Here is a 21,001-nt window from a genome sequence, read left to right as displayed (position 1 = left end):
AGCTGCTCCTTCTAATATTTTAAAAAGAAAACTGTTTTTCCTCATAAGTTCTTGCCACAATTAAAGGCATTTCCTGTCTCCAGGTTTTGTCTAAATTACATAAATCTTATCTACCCATTAATCTGGGGAGTAGAATGATGGGATTGAATACTTCTACCAATAGCCACATGAAAATGATATCACTGTACTTCTGGCCACAGTAAATTAAACAAGTTCCATTGAGTTTCCCATGCAGATTATTATGATAATAAGTACTGGTAACCAAAGAAAAATAATAACTTCAAAGGAAGCTTTCTACCAATCACAACTGCATCAAGTAATTAAGTATCAATTCTTTTATTCCTATTCTCTCTATTGATTACATTTTCTTAACTCTTAATTTCCTTCCCTTTTAAAATGTAACATTTTGCCTTTTTGTGGGATTTCTTCCATGAATTATCTGAAGCTAATTCTAGATATTTTTCATTCATTTTTGGTGAAGCTACATGTGGACTCAGGGAATTATCCCTCTCGTCAGTTCAGTTTGTTTTGTACATCTATTGTACCTTGTACATCCCAGTATATACTTACTTTCAACACCAGCAAAAGGCCATTGTTATATTACTTCTGTTTAAATGTACCATGGGTTAACAGTGAAGAATCATATTAATTTACAGTAATAAATAACCCAGCCACGTCTTAACCCAGCCATGTGCTAGAACATTCTGACAATCCCACGCATGTTCAGTGCTTTGTCCAATCGTGTACTGGCACATCATTGCACGTGATAACACCACATCTTCTTTTCCTTAAAAAGAAAAGCAATTAACAACGTTAATCAAAGCAGATACACAATTCAACAAGCCTCTATCAGACTCTGGCTTTACGAACAAGAGTAGAGCTCCTAAGTGATAGACACAGATCTTGCGTTTCCTTGTTATTATTTACATGTTTTGTCTTGTCTGCATCCATTAACTGAATCCCTGAAGTAGGCTCTTTGTTGAGGTCTTTGCAATTTCTTCTCAACACTGCTCCCTCCTCTGTTTGGACCATGTATGATCTGGGTTGTACTTCTTCAAGTATTTTAGCTTTCTGTGTCCATGTGTTCACTTTGTCTTGTATTCTTACTTCACCTCCCTGATGCAGTTCAGGTAATGGATGAGAATGTTTGTCAAAGTATATTTTCTGCTTTGCTTGTGTTCATCTTTCCACCTTTTCATTTGTTCATCTTCTTCTGTTCTCAGAGGCTCTCATCCATTGGCAGATTAGGTCTCGAATATCGTCCCATCAAGTGTTGAGCGGGCAAAAATCCACACTCAAGTGGAGTACTGCGATAGGCTAACGAGGCTTTATAAAAACCACTGTCGCTATCTTTTGCTTTGTGCAGCAGTTTCTTGACAGTTCCTACCGATTTCTCAACTAATCCATTGGACTGAGGGAAAAATGGACTAGACGTTGTATGAACAAACCCCCATTCACAAGCAAAATGTTTCATGCATTCACTACTGAATTGTGGACCATTGTCAGTGAAAACTTCATCAGGTACACCATGTTTCGAAAAAACTGATTTCATGCATGTAATTACATTTTCTGCAGTCATTCTGCCCAGACAACACACTTCAGGATACAATGAGTAGTAATCTGTTATTAATAGATAATCTTTGTTGTTAGTTATAAAAAGATCAATGCCTACCTTCTGATAAGGTCTATGTGAATTAGGATAAGGATGCAGTGGCTCCTTAGGGTTGCTAGGTTGGTATTTAAGGCATATTTGACAAGAAGACACCAATTCTGCAATCACTTGATTCATCCTGGGCCAAAACATCACTTCCTGTGCCCTTCTCTTACATTTTCCAATGCCTAGGTGGCCTTCATGAATTTTATCAAGCATTTCTTTATGGAGACTTATAGGTAAAACAATTCTACTACCTTTGTACAATATCCCATCCACAATAGACAGTTCTGATCTGTGGTTCCAATAATATTGTACTACTGAGGTACAGTCATGCCTATTATCTGGCCACCCATCCAACACCACTTGTATTACCTGACTGAGAATTTTGTCTTTCTCTGTCTCAACACACAGCAGTTCCAACTTCTTGGGAGCAACAGGTTTCTGTGACCATATCAATGAATACCTGAACATCAATAAAGTTCCAGTGACTATCTTTTGTTGTTGGATCCACAGCTCTGGAAAGTGTGTCAGCCGTGTACATGATTTTCCAGGTGTGTATGACACATTCAACACATATCTTTGCAATTTGATCATCATTCGCTGAATTCGCAAAGGACAGTCGCTTAAAGGTTTGTTAAACAATGCAATCAATGGCTTATAATCGGTTTCAACATCAATAGATTGCCCTGACACAAACTGATAAAATCTCTCATAAGCAAACATAATGCTGAGCAATTCTTTTTCCATTCGGGCATACCTTGTTTCTGGATCAGATAATGAACGAGATGCATATTGTGGTAAACCATGTATATCTGTCTGGACATGCCGCCTGGACACGTCCCTCTGCTGACTGCTACTGTGGCTCCTCCCACAGACCCCTGAATAAAGGCGATTGTGTCACTGCCTCCTCCCACTGTCCAGGAGGGACATCCAGCATGGACATGGATCCATTTTGTTGTTAATAAAAGCCTTTCAGAATTTACTCTACTTCCAGTCTTTTGGAGTAATTGATAGTGCATCACATATGCCACTGGTAGCCATTCCTGAACATGTTTTTGCAGTAATACTGCCTCTAAGCCTGCTTGAGATGCATCATATGAGATTTTGATGGGTCTCTCAGCATCATAACATTTCAACACAGGTTCTTCTGTGAGTACTTTCTTGAAATTTTGCCATGCCTTCTCCTGTTCATGGTTCCAGCTCCATTCATTTCTCTTTTCTGTTAGCTGCCTCAATGGAGCAAGCTGTTCCGAGAGATTGGGTATAAATTTTCCCATATAGTTAACCATTCCCATAAACCTCCGAACATCCTTTTTACATTGCGGTCTTGGCATCTTCTCAATAGCAGAAACCTTCAATGGATCAGGACGGACACACTCTTTGCTGATGCTATCACCCACAAATGTAAGTTCAGTCACTCCTAACTGACATTTTTCTTTATTCAATTTCAGGTTAGCCTTGCGTGTTGCCTCAAAGATTTGTCTGAGCCTGGCATCACGCTCTTGTTTAGTTGATCCCCAAATAATAATATCATCCATGGATGTATCTACGTCCTCAATGTGTTCATATAACACTTGAATGGTTGTATGGTACACTTCAGGAGCTGATGCAATTCCAAAAAGAAGCCTAAGAAAACAGTATCTAGCAAAAAAGCATTAAAGCTACACAATTTTGAACTCGGTTCATCTAATTTGAGTTGCCAGAATCCGGAGGATGCATCTAATTTACTAAAATACTTTGCATTAGCAAACTCACATAATTCCTTCATGAGTGGGCAATTTAAAATGCTCTCTTTTAATGGGTCGATTCAAGACTCTTGGATCTAAACAAATCTTCAGTTTTCCATTTTTCTTATCAACAATGACAAGTGAATTGACCCATTCAGTTGGTTCATCAATTTTTTTATGACTCCTAGCCTTTCCATTCTGTCTAGCTCTGTTTTCAGTTGATGCAAAAGGTACTTTTCTGCATGGATGTATTACGGGTTGCACTGTATTGTCAGTTTTAATCGAGTGCTCTCCTGGAAGTCAACCAAGCCCTTTGAACAAGTCTTCATACTCTTTCATCAAGTCACTGTATTCTGACTCTGTGTTGCTATCCAAGACTAAAATTCTTTTCACCAAATTAAGTCTTTCACAGGCCGATAAACCCAGAATTGACTGTACATTTTTTGGCACGACCACAAATGAAAGCATGTGCACAATATTTTTGTGTGATACTTTTGTCACGCATGTTCCTTTAACTGGAATGTTTGCACCCAGTCACTTTTCTATTTGTCTGATGTAACTTTGGTCTTGGCTTTAAAGCATTATACTCAGATTCTGCAAGAACATATATTTGTGCTCCAGTATCAAGCTTAAACAGAATATTGTTTTGATTCACATGCAATGGAATAGTCCAGTCATTCTTACTTTGGTTATTTTCACAAAACACATCTATATAAAATTCCTGATGTTCATCTTCAAGCACAGCATTTATTTGTTTCATTTTATTTTCCTTCTTTCTTCTTTTACAACAGCGTGAAAAATGATTAATTTTACCGCAGCCATTGCAAATATTGCCATATGCAGGACACCGATTTGGACGACGTACCCATACACAATGATCACATGACTTTTTTCTTTCCAATGCCATCTTGCTCTCTGTTGGTTTCGTCGACGTATTATTATATTTCTTGATGTATTTGCACTTTTTTACAGCGTTTACATTGCAGTTTTCGACAAAAAGCTCTTCAGCCTATGACATCATGGTCTCAGAAGCTTTGCAAAGCACCAAAGCTTTTTCAAAATTTAAATCTTGCTCTTTCAAGTCTTTCTCTCAGAGCATTATCTTGAATGCCGCAAACAAGTTTATCTTTAATGAGAGAGTCTATGAGTAATCCAAACTCACATGTACTACTATGCTTTCTTAACTCAATAATATACTGATCAATTGTTTCAGCAGCTCTCTATGCACATGTGAAGAATTTATATTGCTCATACATTAAATTACGCTTAGGTATACAAAATACTTCAAATCTGTCCATTATCGACTTTAAATTGAAATTATCTCCATGTTCAAAGACAAAATTATTATATACCTCTACTGCATCATTCCTGATTACATGGAGCAGAAGCGCAGCTTTGGTTTTTTCCAATTTTTCTTCATAATCGATCGCTGATAAGTACAGTTCAAACTGTCGCTTGAATATCCTCCAATTCTCAGCTACATTGCTAGTCACCTGAAGTTTTGATGGGGTTGTAAATCTTCCATTTTACCGTTTACAGTTAGAACTTTTTTTCCTTTTTTTGATTATCTTCAATTCTCGATTCTCCCATATTATTCTTCCAGAACCACTTCTGACAACATGTTACGTTACTTCTGTTTAAACGTACCGTGGGTTAACAATGAAGAATCATATTCTGGAAGAATTAGAGAACTTTTATTTACAGTAATAAACAAACACATCTTAACCCAGCCACATGCTGGAACATTCTGGCAATCCCGCGCATGCTCAGTGCTCTGTCGAATCATGTACTGACATCATTGCACGTGTTATCACCACAGCCACGTGGTTCCCATTCTCAGAAATTTAAACTTCTCTGGTTATTAAATCAGCTAAGGCAAATGGAAAAATAAATTTCTATTATCAAAATTATTCATAATTTGGAATACATTAGGTAAATGTAATGTAGTTATAATTTCTATATTCCCAGTCTTCTCTCAGGAAATCTATTCTGTATTGTGTACAAGCCATTAATAAACCACTTAGAGTAGAGCATCACAACTGAACTCAATATTGTAAAGACTACTGAAGTCTGATACTTGCTGCACACAAAAAAAATAAAGACAGTGACTAAACGAAACCTACTGCATTGAGACTATGGTTAAATTATGACTATGACTAAATTAGTCCCTATCTACAAATATTCTGACTGACTACTTAGAAAGGCATTGAAAATTAGGTTACTAGCATGAGTGAAAATGGTCTGTCTATGGATATTGGTGACATGAGCTTATAGGTATTTGATGTCCTGGACAAAGAATGATTAGAAAAATATTGAAGGGAGAAAACCTAATTATTTTTAATGCTATGCAATTTGAAGAAATATTTTACTCAGAGTAAATCACAATTGTGATTAATTTTCTGTTGCATGGCACTAATGGAAATATTGACTGTGTGTTTCCGTGTAATAGAGAAAATAATACAGCATGGACGTGCACCAACAACAGTGTTTGCCCTGCCAGTCACAGTGTGTATATTCAGTCCATCACCCTCCAAGCCCTTGCTCTTCATTTAGCTATCCAAATACCTGTTAAACCTTGCACTTGTACACAAAGTTTGTCGACCACTTCCTCTGTCAGCTCATTCCAGGTACTCAATATCCTCTCTGTAAAAGAAAAGTTACCTCTCGGGTTTCATTTGAATCTCTTCCCTCTTTTATCTGTGTCCTTTAGTTTTGGGCTCCCCAACCCCAGAGAAAAGACAATCACCGCCCACCTTATCTATTACCCTCATAATGTTATATATTTTGATAAAGCCACCTCTCATTGTGCTGTGCTCCAGGGGACTGAAGAGTGTGGCCATCCTCTCTGTGTAACTCAGGCCCTCTCATCCATGTAGAATCCTTGTATTCTTCTGTACCCTCTCCAACTTAACAATGTCTTTCTTATAACAGGACAACCAAAATTGCTCACAGTCCTCCAAGTATAGCTGCATCCTCGACTCATTTAATTGCAACATGATGTCCCTATTATTAAACCTAATGCCCTGACTGATGAAACCAGCATACTAAGCACCTTTCTTCACTACCCTGTCCACTGGTATGGCCATTCTCTGTGAACTGGTCACATATAATCCCAGTACCCTCTGTTCTAAAACGCTTATCAGTGCCCTGCCATTCCATGTATCTGTCCCTTCTTTCCCTATTGTGATTGCTGTGACAGGGCACAAAAGGTGATGTCACTGGCATGCATTGTGCCTTTTCTATACCTTAGAACACTTCTGGAATAGCATTATCTTTCTTGCACAATGTTGAACTGAAAGGCTTTCAGGATACAGGTCCTCCCCAACTTCTGAGTGCCCAAATTATATATACTATAACATTTGGGAAACTGGTTTTATGAATTTTCCATCTGTCACAGACCTGCAAGCATCTTCTGCTATCTTAGGAATTTGTTATGTGGCCCCATTTCCAATTGTTCAGGTTACACAGAGGAACACATTTCTGTCATAACCTAGGCATGACCTGTAAGTACATTAATCCATTTATTGAACTAAAATGACTGCCTTTCCCACAGCTACATATTCCTATTGCTAGCCAACTGCCCAAGTGCCTGGTCTAAATTTGTATTTTCTTCCTCTTTTTGTTTCTCCCAAAAAATATTCATAATTCTTGCTCCCATCCACTGCCATAAACATTGCTAGATTCTGCACCTGACTTCCATCACACCACTACCTGCTCCAGTATCATTGATGTTCATCCTTCCTTCCCTAATACAAATACCAATGTTCTCTAATATTTTATCCCTAGATCATGAAGCATGCTGTTGATCTCCCACCATAATTTTGTCATATCTTAAAGAAAACTCACCATTTGTTCTCCACCAACTTCTATCATTCCAAACTGTCAAATCCATCCCTCCACACCCACCTTCCAAAATTCCCATGGCAGAGGCCCAACTGAGACCATGCTGACAAGTTTTTGAGCCTGGCTTCAGGAATGGAAGACAGTGAAGCACATTTTTGCCTCACAGTTTTACAATGCTTGAGATCCAAAGCAGGGCAACAGCCAAAACATCTTTTGAAACCTGAAGATGTACCATAATTACGTACCAAACACAGATTTTTTAATCTTCTACTATGGAGGAAAAGCAATATCTAGTCTAATGGACATCCAACTATCTCCGTATTACATTACTGAATATTTTCTTAACATCTGTACTTGCAGTTAATACCACAAAAAATCAGGAAAAGAACTGACATGAATAGACAAACTGATTCATTCTATCATGCAACATATTGTTGGATTCTGATAATATAATCCAAGATTCTTTAGGAAGACAGGACAGAGGCACAAACTTTGTTGCTTCACTATCGTTTTATTAAGCATTAATAGAACAAAGGAAAATTGAAATGAACAATGATAAAGGTCTGTTAAGCAAAGGGAGATAGAAGCAAAAAGATCTAAGATAGCGCTGCCTTGTGGTACAGCTCTTTTTATACTACATAGATAGGAGTCAACCAATGAGAAAGCCCTTATTCAAATAATGCAGCATGAAGAAAAGCTTACAGAATTTTTGAGAATTATAGTAATAAAACCACTAGGGGACAACGGCCCAATCATCGGCAGGAGCAGACTACAGCCATAAAGTTTCTCACAGGTCAGCGACGCTTGTTTAAAAGTACAGATGGGACCAGCGTGGCAGCCATTATTGGGAGCAGGCCAGTGGTGCGAGTCGGAGTGCCAGGTTTTCAGCTCAAAGTACGCTTTGGCTTGGAAAAGGCGTTGGCTCCAGGTAATCTCTGCTGGTCAAGAATGGCATCAAATCAGTAGAAAGATGTGACGTAGGTTTCGAAGACGTTGAATCCTTGTGGGCTGAGTTAAGAAACTACAAGGGTAAAAGGATCCTGGTGGCAGTTATATACAGGCCTCCCAACAGTAACTGGGGTGTGGACTGCAGATTACGACAGAAACTAGAAAAAGTGTGTCAAAAGAGCAATGTTATGATAGTCATGGGAGATTTCAACATGCAGGTTGATTGGGAAAATTAGGTTGGAAATAGATCTCCAGTGATTGACTTTTTTGAATGCTTATGTGATGGCTTTTTAGAGCAGTTTGTCATTGAGCCTACTAAGGGATCACCTATACTGGATTGAGTGTTATGTAATGAACCAGGGTGATTAAGGAGCTTAAGATAAAAGAACTCTTAGGAGACAGTGATCACAATATGATTGAGTTTAACTTGAAATTTATTAGGGAGAAAGTAGTCTGACATAGCAGTATTTCAGTGGAGTAAAAGAAATTACACAGAGGAGGTGTCCAAAGTAAATCGGAAGGAGATGCTGGCAGGGATGACAGCCAAACAGCAATAGTGTGAGTTTCCTGGGAAAATTATGAAGATGCAGGATAGATATATTCAAACGCAAAATGGTGCAACAGTGGCTGACAAGGAAGTCAATTCTAATGTAAAAGCAAAAGAGAGGGCAAAAATTCAGCAAGGCAAAAATTATTGACAAGTCAAGATTGGGAAGCTTTTAAAACCCTGCGGAGAGCAACTAAAAGAATCAGTAGGAAGGAAAAGATGGAATCTGAAAGCAAGCTAGTGAACAGTATCGAAGTAGAAAATAAAATCTTTTTCAAATATGCAAGAAATAAGAGATGAGTGGATATTGGACTGCTAGAACGTGAGGCTGGAGAAATAATAATGGGTGCCAAGGAGATGGCAGATGAACTAAATGAGTATTTTTCATCAGTCTTCACTGTGGAAGACACTAGCAGTGCGCCACATGTTGTAGTGTGTGAGGGAAGAGAGCTCGTGCAGTTACTATTACAAGGACGAAAGCTCAAAGGTTCAATTTAATGTCAGAGAAATGTATACAGTACAATATACATCCTGAAATGATTTTTCTTCGTAGAACATCCACAAAAACAGAGAAGTGCCCCAAAGAATGAACGACAGTTAAACATGAGACTCACAAAGTCCCCCCTCCAGCTCCCCCCTCCCACATGTAAGCTGAGGCAAGCAACAATCCCCCCTCCCTCCGGTAAAACAAAAAGCATATCCGCTACTGAGCATAAGTGTGAGCTAAGCGATAGCAAAGGCACAGACCTTGCAGTTACTCCAAAGACTAATGCATTTCATCCAGCATTTGGCAACCCAAAGGTTCTCCCTCTCCCTAATAAGAGAGAGGGAGGGGTCCACCATTTTCACAGCAAGCAGGAGACATAGCAACAACCCGCTGGTTTACGATGTTAAAAAGTCCATTTTGTCGCTTTTTATCCGAAGATCACAAAGATCTCAGGTCTTCGGGCCCACAGCGAAAGATTTTCCGGCCTCCTCAATGACACATGAGTCTCCTGCATTGACACTGACCCTCGATCCGCCCGACTCCAGAACCCTGAGATCTTAGGCTTCCAAACACTAGGCCACCTCTCAGGCCTACCCCTTGGTGTGCCGAGAAACGGTCAGTCCTGAAACCCCGAGAACGGATCCCATTCCCGCAAAGAACCAAAGTCAACATGTAACTCCAGGTCAGGGTCTTCAAAAGAATTCTGAAAGGGAAATATAAAGATATTAAAGATGGAAATAGAGCTGTTTCTGAAGATGCAAGCAAAGGAGTCACCATTTAGCGCCATCTTAACTCTGCCTCCATCTTCCTAAAAAGCTGAAAGACCTAAGTGTACATAAGTCTCCTAGACCAGATGAACTTACCCTAGGATTCTGAAAGAGGTAGCGGTAGAGATTGTGGAGCCATTAAATGATCTTTCAAAAATCATTAGACTCCTTGTAGAAGAGATTTATAAGGATGTTGCCTGAATTGGAGAGCATGCCTTATGAGAGTAGGTTGTGTGAACTTGGCCTTTTTTCATTGGAGCGATGGAGGATGAGAGGTGGCCTGATAGAGATGTATAAGATGATGAGAGGCATTCATCGTGTGGATAGCCAGAGGCTTTTCCCCAGGGGTGAAATGGCTAGCACGAGGGGACATAGTTTTAAGGCGCATGGAAGTAGGTACAAAGGGGATGTCAGAGGTAAGTTTTTCACACAGAGAGTGGTGAGTGCGTAGAATGCACTGCCAGCGAAGGTGGTGGAGGCGGATACAATAGGGTCTTTTAATTGGTACATGGAGCTTAGAAAAATAGAGGGCTATGCAGTAGGGAAATTCTAGGCAGCTTCTAGAGTAGGCTACATGGTCGGCACAACATTGTGGGCTGAAGGGCCTGTAATATGCTGTAGATTTCTATGTTCTGGCATGGTGCCAGAGGACTTGAAAATTGAAAATGTCACCCCGCCCTTTAAGAAAGAAGGAAGGAAATTATAGATCAGTTTGCCTGACCTCGGTGGTTGGGAGGATGTTGGAGTCAATCATTAAGGATAAGGCTATGGAGTACTTGGAGACACAAGACAAGATAGGACAAAGTCAGCATGGTTTCCTTAAGGGAAAATCTTGGCTGACAAACCTGTTGGAATTCTTTGAGGAGATTACATGTAGGACATATAAAGAGGATGCAGTGGATCTTGTATATTTGGACTTTCAGAAGGCCTTTAATGAGGTGCCATCAATGCAGCTGCTTACCAAGTCAAGAGCCCATGGTATTACAGGAAAGTTGTTGGCATGGTTAGATCATTGGCTGATTGGTAGGAGGCAGCAAGAGGGGAATAAAAGGATCCTTTTCTGGTTGGTTACCATTGAGTAGTGGTGTTCCGCAGGGATCGGTGTTGCTTTTTAGGCTGTATATCAAATTATTTAAATGATGGAAGAAATGGCTTTGTTGCCAATTTTGTAGATGATAAGAAGATTGGCAGGTAGTGTTGGGGAAACAGGTAAGCTGCAGAAGGATGTAGATAGATTGGTAGAATGGGCAAATGAAATACCATGCTGGAAAATGCATGGTCTGCACTTTGCTAGTCGAAATAAATGCACAGACTATTTTCTAAACAGGGAGAAAATCGAGAAATCTGAGATTCAAAGGGACTTTGGAGTCCTTGTGCAGAACAACCAAAAGGTTAACTTGCAGGTTGAGTCGGTGGTGAGGAAGGCAAATGCAATGTTAGCATTCATTTCAAGAGCAGGGATGTGACACTGAGTCTTTATAAGTCACTGGCGAAGCCTCACCTTGAGTATTGTGAACAGTTTTGGGCTCCTCATCTAAGAAAAGATGTGCTGGCAGTAGAAAAGGTTCAGAGGAGGTTCACAAAGATGATTCCAGGAATGAAGGGGTTATCATATGAGGAACATTTGATAGCTCTGGGTTGGTACTGGAATTTAAAAGGATGAAGGGGGATCTCATTGAAACCTTTTGAATGTTGAAAGGCCTAGACAAAATAGATGTGGAAAGGATGTCTCCCATGGTGGAGAAGTCAAAGACAGGAAGGCACAGTCTCAGGATAGACGGGTGTCCATTTAAAACAGAGATGCAGATAAATTTCTTTAGCTGGAGGGTAGTGAATTTGTGGAATTCATTACCATAGGCAGCTGTGGAGGCCAGGTTGTTAGGCATATTTAAGGTAGAGATTGATAAGTTCTTGATTGAACATGCCATCAAAGGTTATGGGGCGATGGCCAGGGAGTGGGGCTGAGGAGGGGAGAAAAGGATCAGTTATGATTGAATAGCAGAGAAGACTTGATGGGCCCAATGGCCTAATTCTGCTCCAATGTCTTAAAATCTTGTGGTCTGATGGACACATTGAACAACTACATATACGTACTGTGACCATTAGGAAGCATAGTAAGCAATTACTTGTATATGAGTGATTATTCAAAGTACAAGCAGACAATTAATTGTTAAACTGCCAAGAAAGTAACAATTATTAAGTTAGATCCAACAATATTAATGTCATGATCCTAAATGCTCCCCTTGCTTTCAACAGGCTTGAAGTCTCTTTGGAGATGCAAGAAGTAGATTTGAAGAAAGAGCTTAAGATAATCCATGCAAAAAACAATGCTGAGAAATTACTCTCCAAAACTTTTGAATGCTCATTAGTCCCATGGAGTTTACTGTATGACTCAAAATCCCAAACCATCTTTTGCATGCAACATTATCAACTTCAATGAGGACCTAGTTCATGTTTTTTTTAAAGGCTTGGGATAAACCTGCATTCACTGTATAAGTGAACAATATTCTTGATTTTCTGGCCCTCTATGTAAAAATACATCCGTAATATTCATACATGATGTATGTAGATTTTAATTAAAATCTATTGCATTGTGGTGGCATCCATTAGTCTTGCAAGACCATGGATCTGTGCCTGGAATAGTTTCCAGGGCTCAGGCCTGGGCAAGGTTGTATGGAAGACCAGCAGTTGCCCATGCAGCAAGTCTCCCCTCTCCATGCCACCGATGTTGTCCAAGGGAAGGGCAAGGGCCGATACAGCTCGGCACCAGTGTCATCGCAGGAGTTGCCAGAATGAGGTTGAAGACAACGTCGGACTGCCTTAGAGACTCCAGCTCCGGATTTATCCTCAGGGTTTACTCCCGAAGCCTTTCCCAAGAGTGGGTATGGCCGCAAGGCAGCGGAGATTTGAAATCAGAGTTTTCCCTCTCTTAGATGGACTGCCTTCCCAGGCTGAAGAGCTCCATCTACCCTAGGCATTGGTTTTAAGGCAACAGAACCTGCCTTCACCCTTTCTCCTGTCAGTAGAAACAGTTCCATTGGGCTTAGAGGCTAAGTCACACGAGAAGGCCAGGAGTTGGACTTGGTTGTCAGAGGCTATTTGAGGAGCATGCCATGAGGAGCACTTTTAGGTAGTGGGAGCTTGTCCCCACTACCACTCCTCAACTTGACAGCCTTGGAACTTGCATTGCATAGAATAAACTATTTAAGTTATACACTTCTGGATTAAGAAGAACCACAGACTGGATCACCTTCTTAGTGATTCCAACCAAGGACTTGTCAAAGTATGCTGCCATTCTTTTCGTTCTGTATCAGTTTATCTTGCCTCTTGTCTTCATATTCTCTTTGCTTTTATTTTAGTTTTAAACACTGGTCCTAAACTTTTAGAGGCATATGCACTGCACCCAGCTCTCTTTTACATTCAACAAATTTTAAATAAGAACATTTAAGGGTAACATTACAGTATTACAAAGTGATAATATTAGATATTTGTTATTTAAAATTATTTATACAAGTGAAGTCCTCCTGTCTTAGGGTTCGTTATTTTTGCAACGTCTTGCACCAATTGAAATATACCAGATGTCTATAATGTATTTAAAATGTATAAGAAAAATATGACCAAGATCAGTTGGATTTGTTATAATTCAAAGCTTTTGAAATATTAACATTTTGAAGTCCAGTGACTCGGGTAATAGGGTTAGAATTGTAACTGTGCCACACAGGACAGCTATAAATTAATTTATTCTTGCCAATACTGCCTATAGGAGTTGTTGGCCAGAGCTCCAGTGAAAATATGTTCTTCTTTGACAGAGCCACAGGATGTCTTTTTAAGATGCACCCAATCAACAGAAGCAAATGTCCCTGTTTTCTTGGTTCTATGATGATTTTCCTTAGCAAAAAGGTTAAAAACCAGAAGGCAAACAGTAATTAGCAGGACAGTTGAGAAGCAATGAAGGGATTATGAGAGTGTGGAATAATAGCTGAGGTGGAAACTCTTTTTATATACAGAAAACTTCTTGATCTGCATTTGGTGTAAATGGTTATAGGCAAAGGGCTGTAAAGTGGGATTGAACTGGATTGCATTACTTAAGCCAGTCCACACACAATGGACTGAATGGCCTCATGTGCCTTACACATCTTTTACAGTAATTAAGATTATAAAATTAGAACTTGCCTTGAAGCTGTTATATAATTTTGGGCTTCAAGTGTGTCTATTGTTCAGATGTTATGATCATGGTTTATGACAGCATCTGTTCTGTCTTTATTAGGCAATTTCCAAGTAGCTTAATGAGTTAGAATATGTTTTAGGTAGAAAAACATTTGTGGTGTAGGAGAAAATTTATTACTCAAAATTTACTGTTTTGTTTTGATGAGGAGTCTTAATTCATATTTTTCAAAATCGGGACAGTTAAGGGAAATCATAATCTTATAAATTAACCTTACTAAACTGAAGAATCTGCATGAGACAGCTGCAGAACATTCACCTGGAAATTCATCTGCAAACTGCTGTTGTTTTTAAGTGCAACTGAAAATGGATTTTCCATTTCTAGGATGAGTTGCACTAACCAGTTCCAGGGCATTTTGTGTAAGTCACCTAATATTTCTGGTCGTTCACCTTTAAATGGTAGGGTGCTACAGACATTTGAAGAGGTTGAAGTCCATAGTTCCTTTAACATGGCAACACACGTGGATAGGGTGTTGAAAGAGGTTTTATAATATGCTTTTATAGGTCAAAGCATAGAATATAAAAGTTGGGATTTTACGTTGCAACTTTATAAGGTACTGAAATGTTTTGAGAGGTCGGTTATAACTAGACTGAACTCCTGCCTCAGCAAGGACCTGGACCCATTGCAATTTGCTTATCATCACAATAGGTCAATGACAATGGCAATCTCCTTGGCTCTTCACACGGCTTTAGAACACCTAGACAACACAAACACCTATGTCAGAATACTGGTCATCGACTATAGCTCAGCATTTAATACCATCATTCCCACAACCCTAATTGAGAAGTTGCAGAACCTGGGCCTCTGTACTTCCCTCTGTAATTGGATCCTCAACTTCCTAACCAGAAGACCACAGTCTATGCGGATTGGTAATAACATATCCCCTTCACTGGTGCACCTCAGGGGTCTGTGCTTAGCCCACTGTTCTACTCTCTGTATACACATGATTAGTGGCTAGGCATAGCTCAAACACCATCTACAAATTTGCTGACGATACAGCCATTGTTGGTAGAATCTCAGGTGGTAACAAGAGGGCGTACAGGAGTCAGATATGCCAACTAGTGGAATGGTGCTGCAGCAACAACCTGGCACTCAACATTAGTAAGAAGAAAGAGCTAATTGTGGATTTCAGGAAGGGTAAGATGAAGGAACATGTACCAATCCTCATAGAGAGATCAGAAGTGGAGAGAGTGAGCAGCTTCAAGTTCCTGGGTGTCAAGATCGCTAAGGATCTAACCTGGACCCAACATATTGATGTAGTCATAAAGAAGGCAAGACAGTGACTATACTTTATTAAGAGTTTGAAGTGATTTGTCATGTCAACAAACATTCTCAAAAACTTCTATAGTTGTACAATGGAGAGCATCCTGACAGGCTGCATCACTGTCTGGTATGGAGGGGCTACTGCACAGAACCAAAAGAAGATGCAGAAGGTTGTAAATCCAGTCAGCTCCACCTTGGGCACTAGCCTACAAAGTACCCAGGACATCTTTAGGAAGTGATGTGTCAGAAAAGCAGTGTCCATTATTAATTACCTCCAGCACCCAGGGCCTGCACTTTTCTCATTGTTACCATCAGGTAGCAGATACAGAAGCCTGAAATCACACAACAGCGATTTAGGAACAGCTTCTTCCCCTCTGCCATCCGATTCCTAAATGGATATTGAACCCTTGGACACTACCTCACTTTTTTAAATATACAGTATTTCTGTTTTTGCACATTTTTAAATAATCTATTCAATATAGATTTGTTAAATTCATTTACTTGTTTATTTATTATGTTTTATTATTATTTTTTCTCTCTCTCTGCTAGATTATGTATTGCATTGAACTGCTGCTGCTAAATTAACAAATTTCACATCACATGCTGGTGATAATAAACCTGATTCTGATTCTGATACTACTTAGAGCACATTTGCAATTTTAGTTGCTACACTGTAGAAAGGATGTTGTTTCAGTCGACCAAATGAAGAGGAGATACACTGAGATGATGGCTGGATTGGAGGAACTTTGTTATGTGCAGAAGTTGGAAGGCTGAATTTATTTAAGGATTTAAGGACAATAAAGGAGACCAAGGGTGACCTGATAAAGGGCCTGCTATCATCTCTGGAACATCTGGACTGTGAAATAGACCTAGATCAGACTATTGTTTATTATCTACATTTCCATCTTCAACAATGTTCCAAACAAACTCATCACCAAACTCCAGACCCTGCGAGTCAGTGCCTTCCTCTGCAATTGGATCCTTGACTTCCTGACCAAAGGACTGCAATCAGTAAGGATAAACAGCAACAGCTCTTATTTATTTAATCCATCACCCCTAATGGGGTATAGGTCACCGACAGTAGCTTGCCTGCGTCCACTGTCCTGAGTTTGTCTTTTACGTTGTGTCCAGGTGTAGCCCATCTTCTTGATGTACCCTTTCTCTCCCAGGCACGAGGTCTCAAGCTTCTGTAGCACTGGGATGGGATTGCTAGCCCCATACCCAATGATCCTTTCACAGCCAGACATGGGACTGTCCAAGACAGAGTTAGCAACACCTCGTCATGATTATTCTAAATACTGGTGCTCCACAAGGCTGCATCTTCAGCCCCCTTTTCTACTCCCTGTACACTATGAGTACTTGGCCAGATTCTGCTCTAACTGCATCCACAAGTTGCAGATGACACTGCTGTAGTTGGCCATATCTCAAATAAAGATGAGTTGGAATACAGGACAGTATGGTGTTTTGACAACAACCTTTCCCTCAATGCAAACTAAACAAAGCAGATGGTCAATAACTTCAGAACTTGGGACAGTGCCCCTGCTCCTACCTACATTGACTGTGTTAAGGTTGAGATGGTTGAGAGCTTCAAGTTCCTAACTGTGAGCATCACCTGTAACCTGTCCTGGTCCAAAAACTTTGATGTCATAGCCAAAAATAAGCTCACCGGTGCCTCTACTTCCTCAGAAAGCTAAAGAAAATTGGTACGATCCTGTCAACCTTTACTAACATTTATCAATGCACCATAGAAAATGTATTATCTTAATGTACATATAACAGCTTGCTATAGCGACTACTCTGCATGTGACTGTAAGAAAGATTTGTGGACACAGCACAGTTCTCACAGACTTCATAAAAAGAGTCACTGCATCCCCACAAAATCATTCAGAATCTTCCCTTACCAGAAGCCATGGAAGAACCATGAGATCCACATGGGCCTGATCAGTGGCATTCAGATACAAGAGGTCCAGTTGCGAAAAGCCATCTCACGTGCAATGTGGCAATTCTGGACTAAACTTGAATCACTGAAGGATGTTCCATAGCTGTGGCAGGGCTTGAAGACTATTACCTCTTACAGAGTAAGGTCAAGTAAAATAGGTGACAACAAGGCTTCATTCGCTGATCAGCTCAATGCTTTCTAGCATGCATTGTCTATCATGTTCTTGATAAATATTGCTTATTTATTATTACTATTATTATTTCTCTCTTGTATTTGTCTTTTGTACATTGCTTGTTTGTCTGTCCTGTTGGGTGAGGTCTTTCATTCATTCTATTGTGTTTTTTTGGATTTTCTGTGTATGCCTACAAGAAAATGAATCTCAGGTGACATATGTGTACTTTGACAGTAAATTTATTTTGACCTTATCAGTCTCTTGAATGGAGCTCTTGCACAAGACGGACTTTTAACCCCACAATCTACCTCATTCTCTTGCACTTTATTGTTTACATAGAACCATAGAGAAGTACAGCACAGAAACAGGCCCTTCGGCCCATCCAGACCATGCAGAAACTATCCTATTCCCATCAACCTGCACTGGAACCATAGCCCTCCATACCCCTACCATCCATGTACTTATCCAAATTTCTCTTAATATCAAGCTCACATGCATCACTTATGCTGGCAACTCAGTCCACACTGACATGGCACTCTGAGTGAAGAAGATTTCCCTCATGTTCCCCTTAGCCTACTGGAAGAGAGAAGTCTCGCACTTGTCTGCATTAAATTCCATTTGCTATTTCTCAGCCCAGTTGTCTAGTTGATGCAGATCCCTCTGCAAGCAGTGATAGACTTCTACTCTTTCCACTACACCCCCAATCTTGGTGTCATCCACAAATTTGTTGATCCAGTTAATCACATTGTCATCCAGATCTTTGATGTAGATGACAAACAACAAAGGACCTAGCACCAGTCCCTGCGGCACTCCACTAGTCCCAAGCCTCCAGTCAGAGAGGCAATCATCTATAACATCTCTCTGGCTTCCCCCACAAGGTCAATATCTAATCCAATTTACTACCTCATCATGAATGCCTAGTGACTGAACCTTCTTGACCAATCTCCCTTGTGGAACTTTGTCAAATGCCTTGCTAATGACCATGTAGACAACAACAACTTCCTTGCCTTCATCCACTTTCCTGGTAACTTTCTCAAAAAATTCTATAAGATTGGTTATACAAGATCTACCACACACAAAGCTGAAGCTATGCTAACTATTCTTAATCAGTCTATGTCTATCCAAGTACTTATATATCCAGTCCCTTTGAATACCTTCTAATACATTTCCCAAAACTAATGTCAGTCTTACCGGCCTATAATTTCCTGGTTTATGTTTAGAGCCTTTTTGAAACAGCAGAACAACATTGGCTATCCTCCAATCCTCTGGTACCTCTACTGTCACTAAGGATGATTTAAATATCTTTGCTAGGGCCCCAGCAGTTTCTGTACTTGCCTCCCTCAGGGTCGGTCCAAGGAAACACCTTGTCAGGCCCTGGGGATTTATCCACTCTGATTTGCTTCAGGATAGCAAACATCTCCTCCTCTGTAATCTTTACAGGGTCCATGAAGTTGATGCTGCTTTGCCTCACTTCCTTAGACTCTGTATCTGTCTTCTAAGAAAATACAGATACAAAAAATATCACTTAAGATCTCCCCATCTGTTTTGCTTCTACACATAAATTATCATTCTGGTCTTCCAGGGAACCAATTTTGTCCCTTGCAATCCATTTGCCCTTAACATATCTACAGAATCCCTTAGATTCTCCTTCACCTTGTCTGCACTGTACTTTCTCTCTAGCTTTTATACTTAATTCTGTATAATCATTGTTTTTATTTTATTCAACCTATATTCACCCTTTAATGATTTGATCTGCATGAACAGGTTGCAACACAACCTTTTCACTGTATTTTGCAACATGTGACAATAATAAACCAATACAAAATTCCACAATGTTTAGAAAGATTAATCAGAGTATTTTCTCATAGTAAGATTATCAAAAATAAGAACATGTAGATTTAAAGTGAAATGAAAGAGATGAAATGAAAGTAGAATTTATAGATCATAGCTGTAAGTGGAATAGAATAGTCATACTTTCATTCATTGTTGTGATGGTTTATTTATCTAATTAGCTGTTAATAAAGGAATGGGCATTGGTACTAAGAATACCTAATATTGGTACTGATTTGCTTCTGCTAATCTTGACTATTTTTAAAAGTGTGTGTGTGTGTGTGTGTGTGTGTGTGTGTGTATGTATATATATATATATATATATATATAGGCTAATATGTTTCTAATTTCTAGCAAGCAGAGTTGTAGAGTCGTAGAAAGGGTCTTTATGTTCAGAATGTGAATGTATGAATCATAGGTTTCATTTTGACACTTGTCAGCTCTCAATGTATATTTTCAGTACCAAAATTTCATATAATCTGATTAATGACTTTAATTAAGAAAAGAGTTCAACCATGCAAGGAGTATAACATTAGAACCTCTGTTTTCTTACAGCACAGGTAATCTTTCTAAATTCACACTCAATATTCATCTTTCAGGCGGAAGAGACTAAGGTGCGGTTAGAAGAGGTGGATGCTGAAATGAAAACAATGAAAACAAAATATAATCTTGCAATGAATGAGGTATGAACAACAAATTGGCACATAGCAAATCAGAATATGCATAATTGTATGTGGTTCTCTGTTATCATTTATAATTATCATGGGCGAATTTACTCTCTTTTTGCAATAGCAGAAAAGGAAATAATTGGGTATTTGATGAAACAAAGGTTTTTCATGTATTCTGATAACGATTAATGCTCTGTGCTCCTCATTGTCTTGTCCAGCTGTCTGGTCTGATCTGTCTCCTAGACAGTCATTGCACTATGAGTCAGTTTTAATGTCTGGTAAGCATTGTAAATTTCTAACGATCCTATTTTGAAATTATATAGCTTGTATGCCATTGGACTGCGCAGGTGTGAACACATAGTCAAAGAGAGCCACCAACTGGTTGTTATGTAGTACTGCAAAAATATGTAATCTGCTTCTTAAATGTGACCTTGGATGTTAAAATCAGTATGCAGGTCAAGAAAGATATTTTTTCAGGTGTATGATTGGAAGGGAGAATTTTGCATTGAATGCCTATATTTTTGCAATTCTCAAGATTCTGGTTGTCAGAAGCTGTGTTCCAGTTTGGGAGATAACTGAGAGGAATTCAAATTGCAAATATAGCAATGCATAGTTGCTTTGTCTGAGAATTTGCTGCTGTTCAATTACTTTAGTAATTACTTTATTTTTACTGTTAAGGTGCTTTATTAATTTCAGTTGCTTTCCTTTCCTAAAGGGAAATGATTTTTTTAACTTAGTTGTTTGGATGATTTTCATTTTTAAATAATAAGAAATCCTCAATTTGTCAACAATTTCAATTATTAAAAATGAACTAGCATGTTATAATACAATTTTAACAAACAAAAAAATAGAAGCATTATCATTTGTTCACAATCTAATCAAATCATTGGATCTTGTTTTCAATAAATCCTGAATTTATGATTCAATAATT

The 21,001-nt window shown here is 39.2% G+C and overlaps 1 protein-coding gene across 1 annotated transcript in view; it reads left to right on the top strand.

Moving 5' to 3' along the window:
* The window catches only part of pmfbp1 (polyamine modulated factor 1 binding protein 1), a 649,032-nt gene that overhangs the window by 340,809 nt on the left and 287,222 nt on the right, over positions 1-21,001 (top strand). The window contains exon 13 of the mRNA XM_073070291.1: positions 20,002-20,085. Within this exon, the coding sequence (XP_072926392.1) occupies positions 20,002-20,085 (84 nt within the window). The remainder of the gene's footprint in view (positions 1-20,001; positions 20,086-21,001) is intronic.

The sequence above is a fragment of the Hemitrygon akajei genome, chromosome 17 (assembly GCF_048418815.1).
Source record: "Hemitrygon akajei chromosome 17, sHemAka1.3, whole genome shotgun sequence".
NCBI lineage: Eukaryota > Metazoa > Chordata > Chondrichthyes > Myliobatiformes > Dasyatidae > Hemitrygon > Hemitrygon akajei.
The sequence above is the reverse complement of the archived record's forward strand: the minus strand, read 5'-3'. Positions and strand labels throughout refer to the sequence as shown.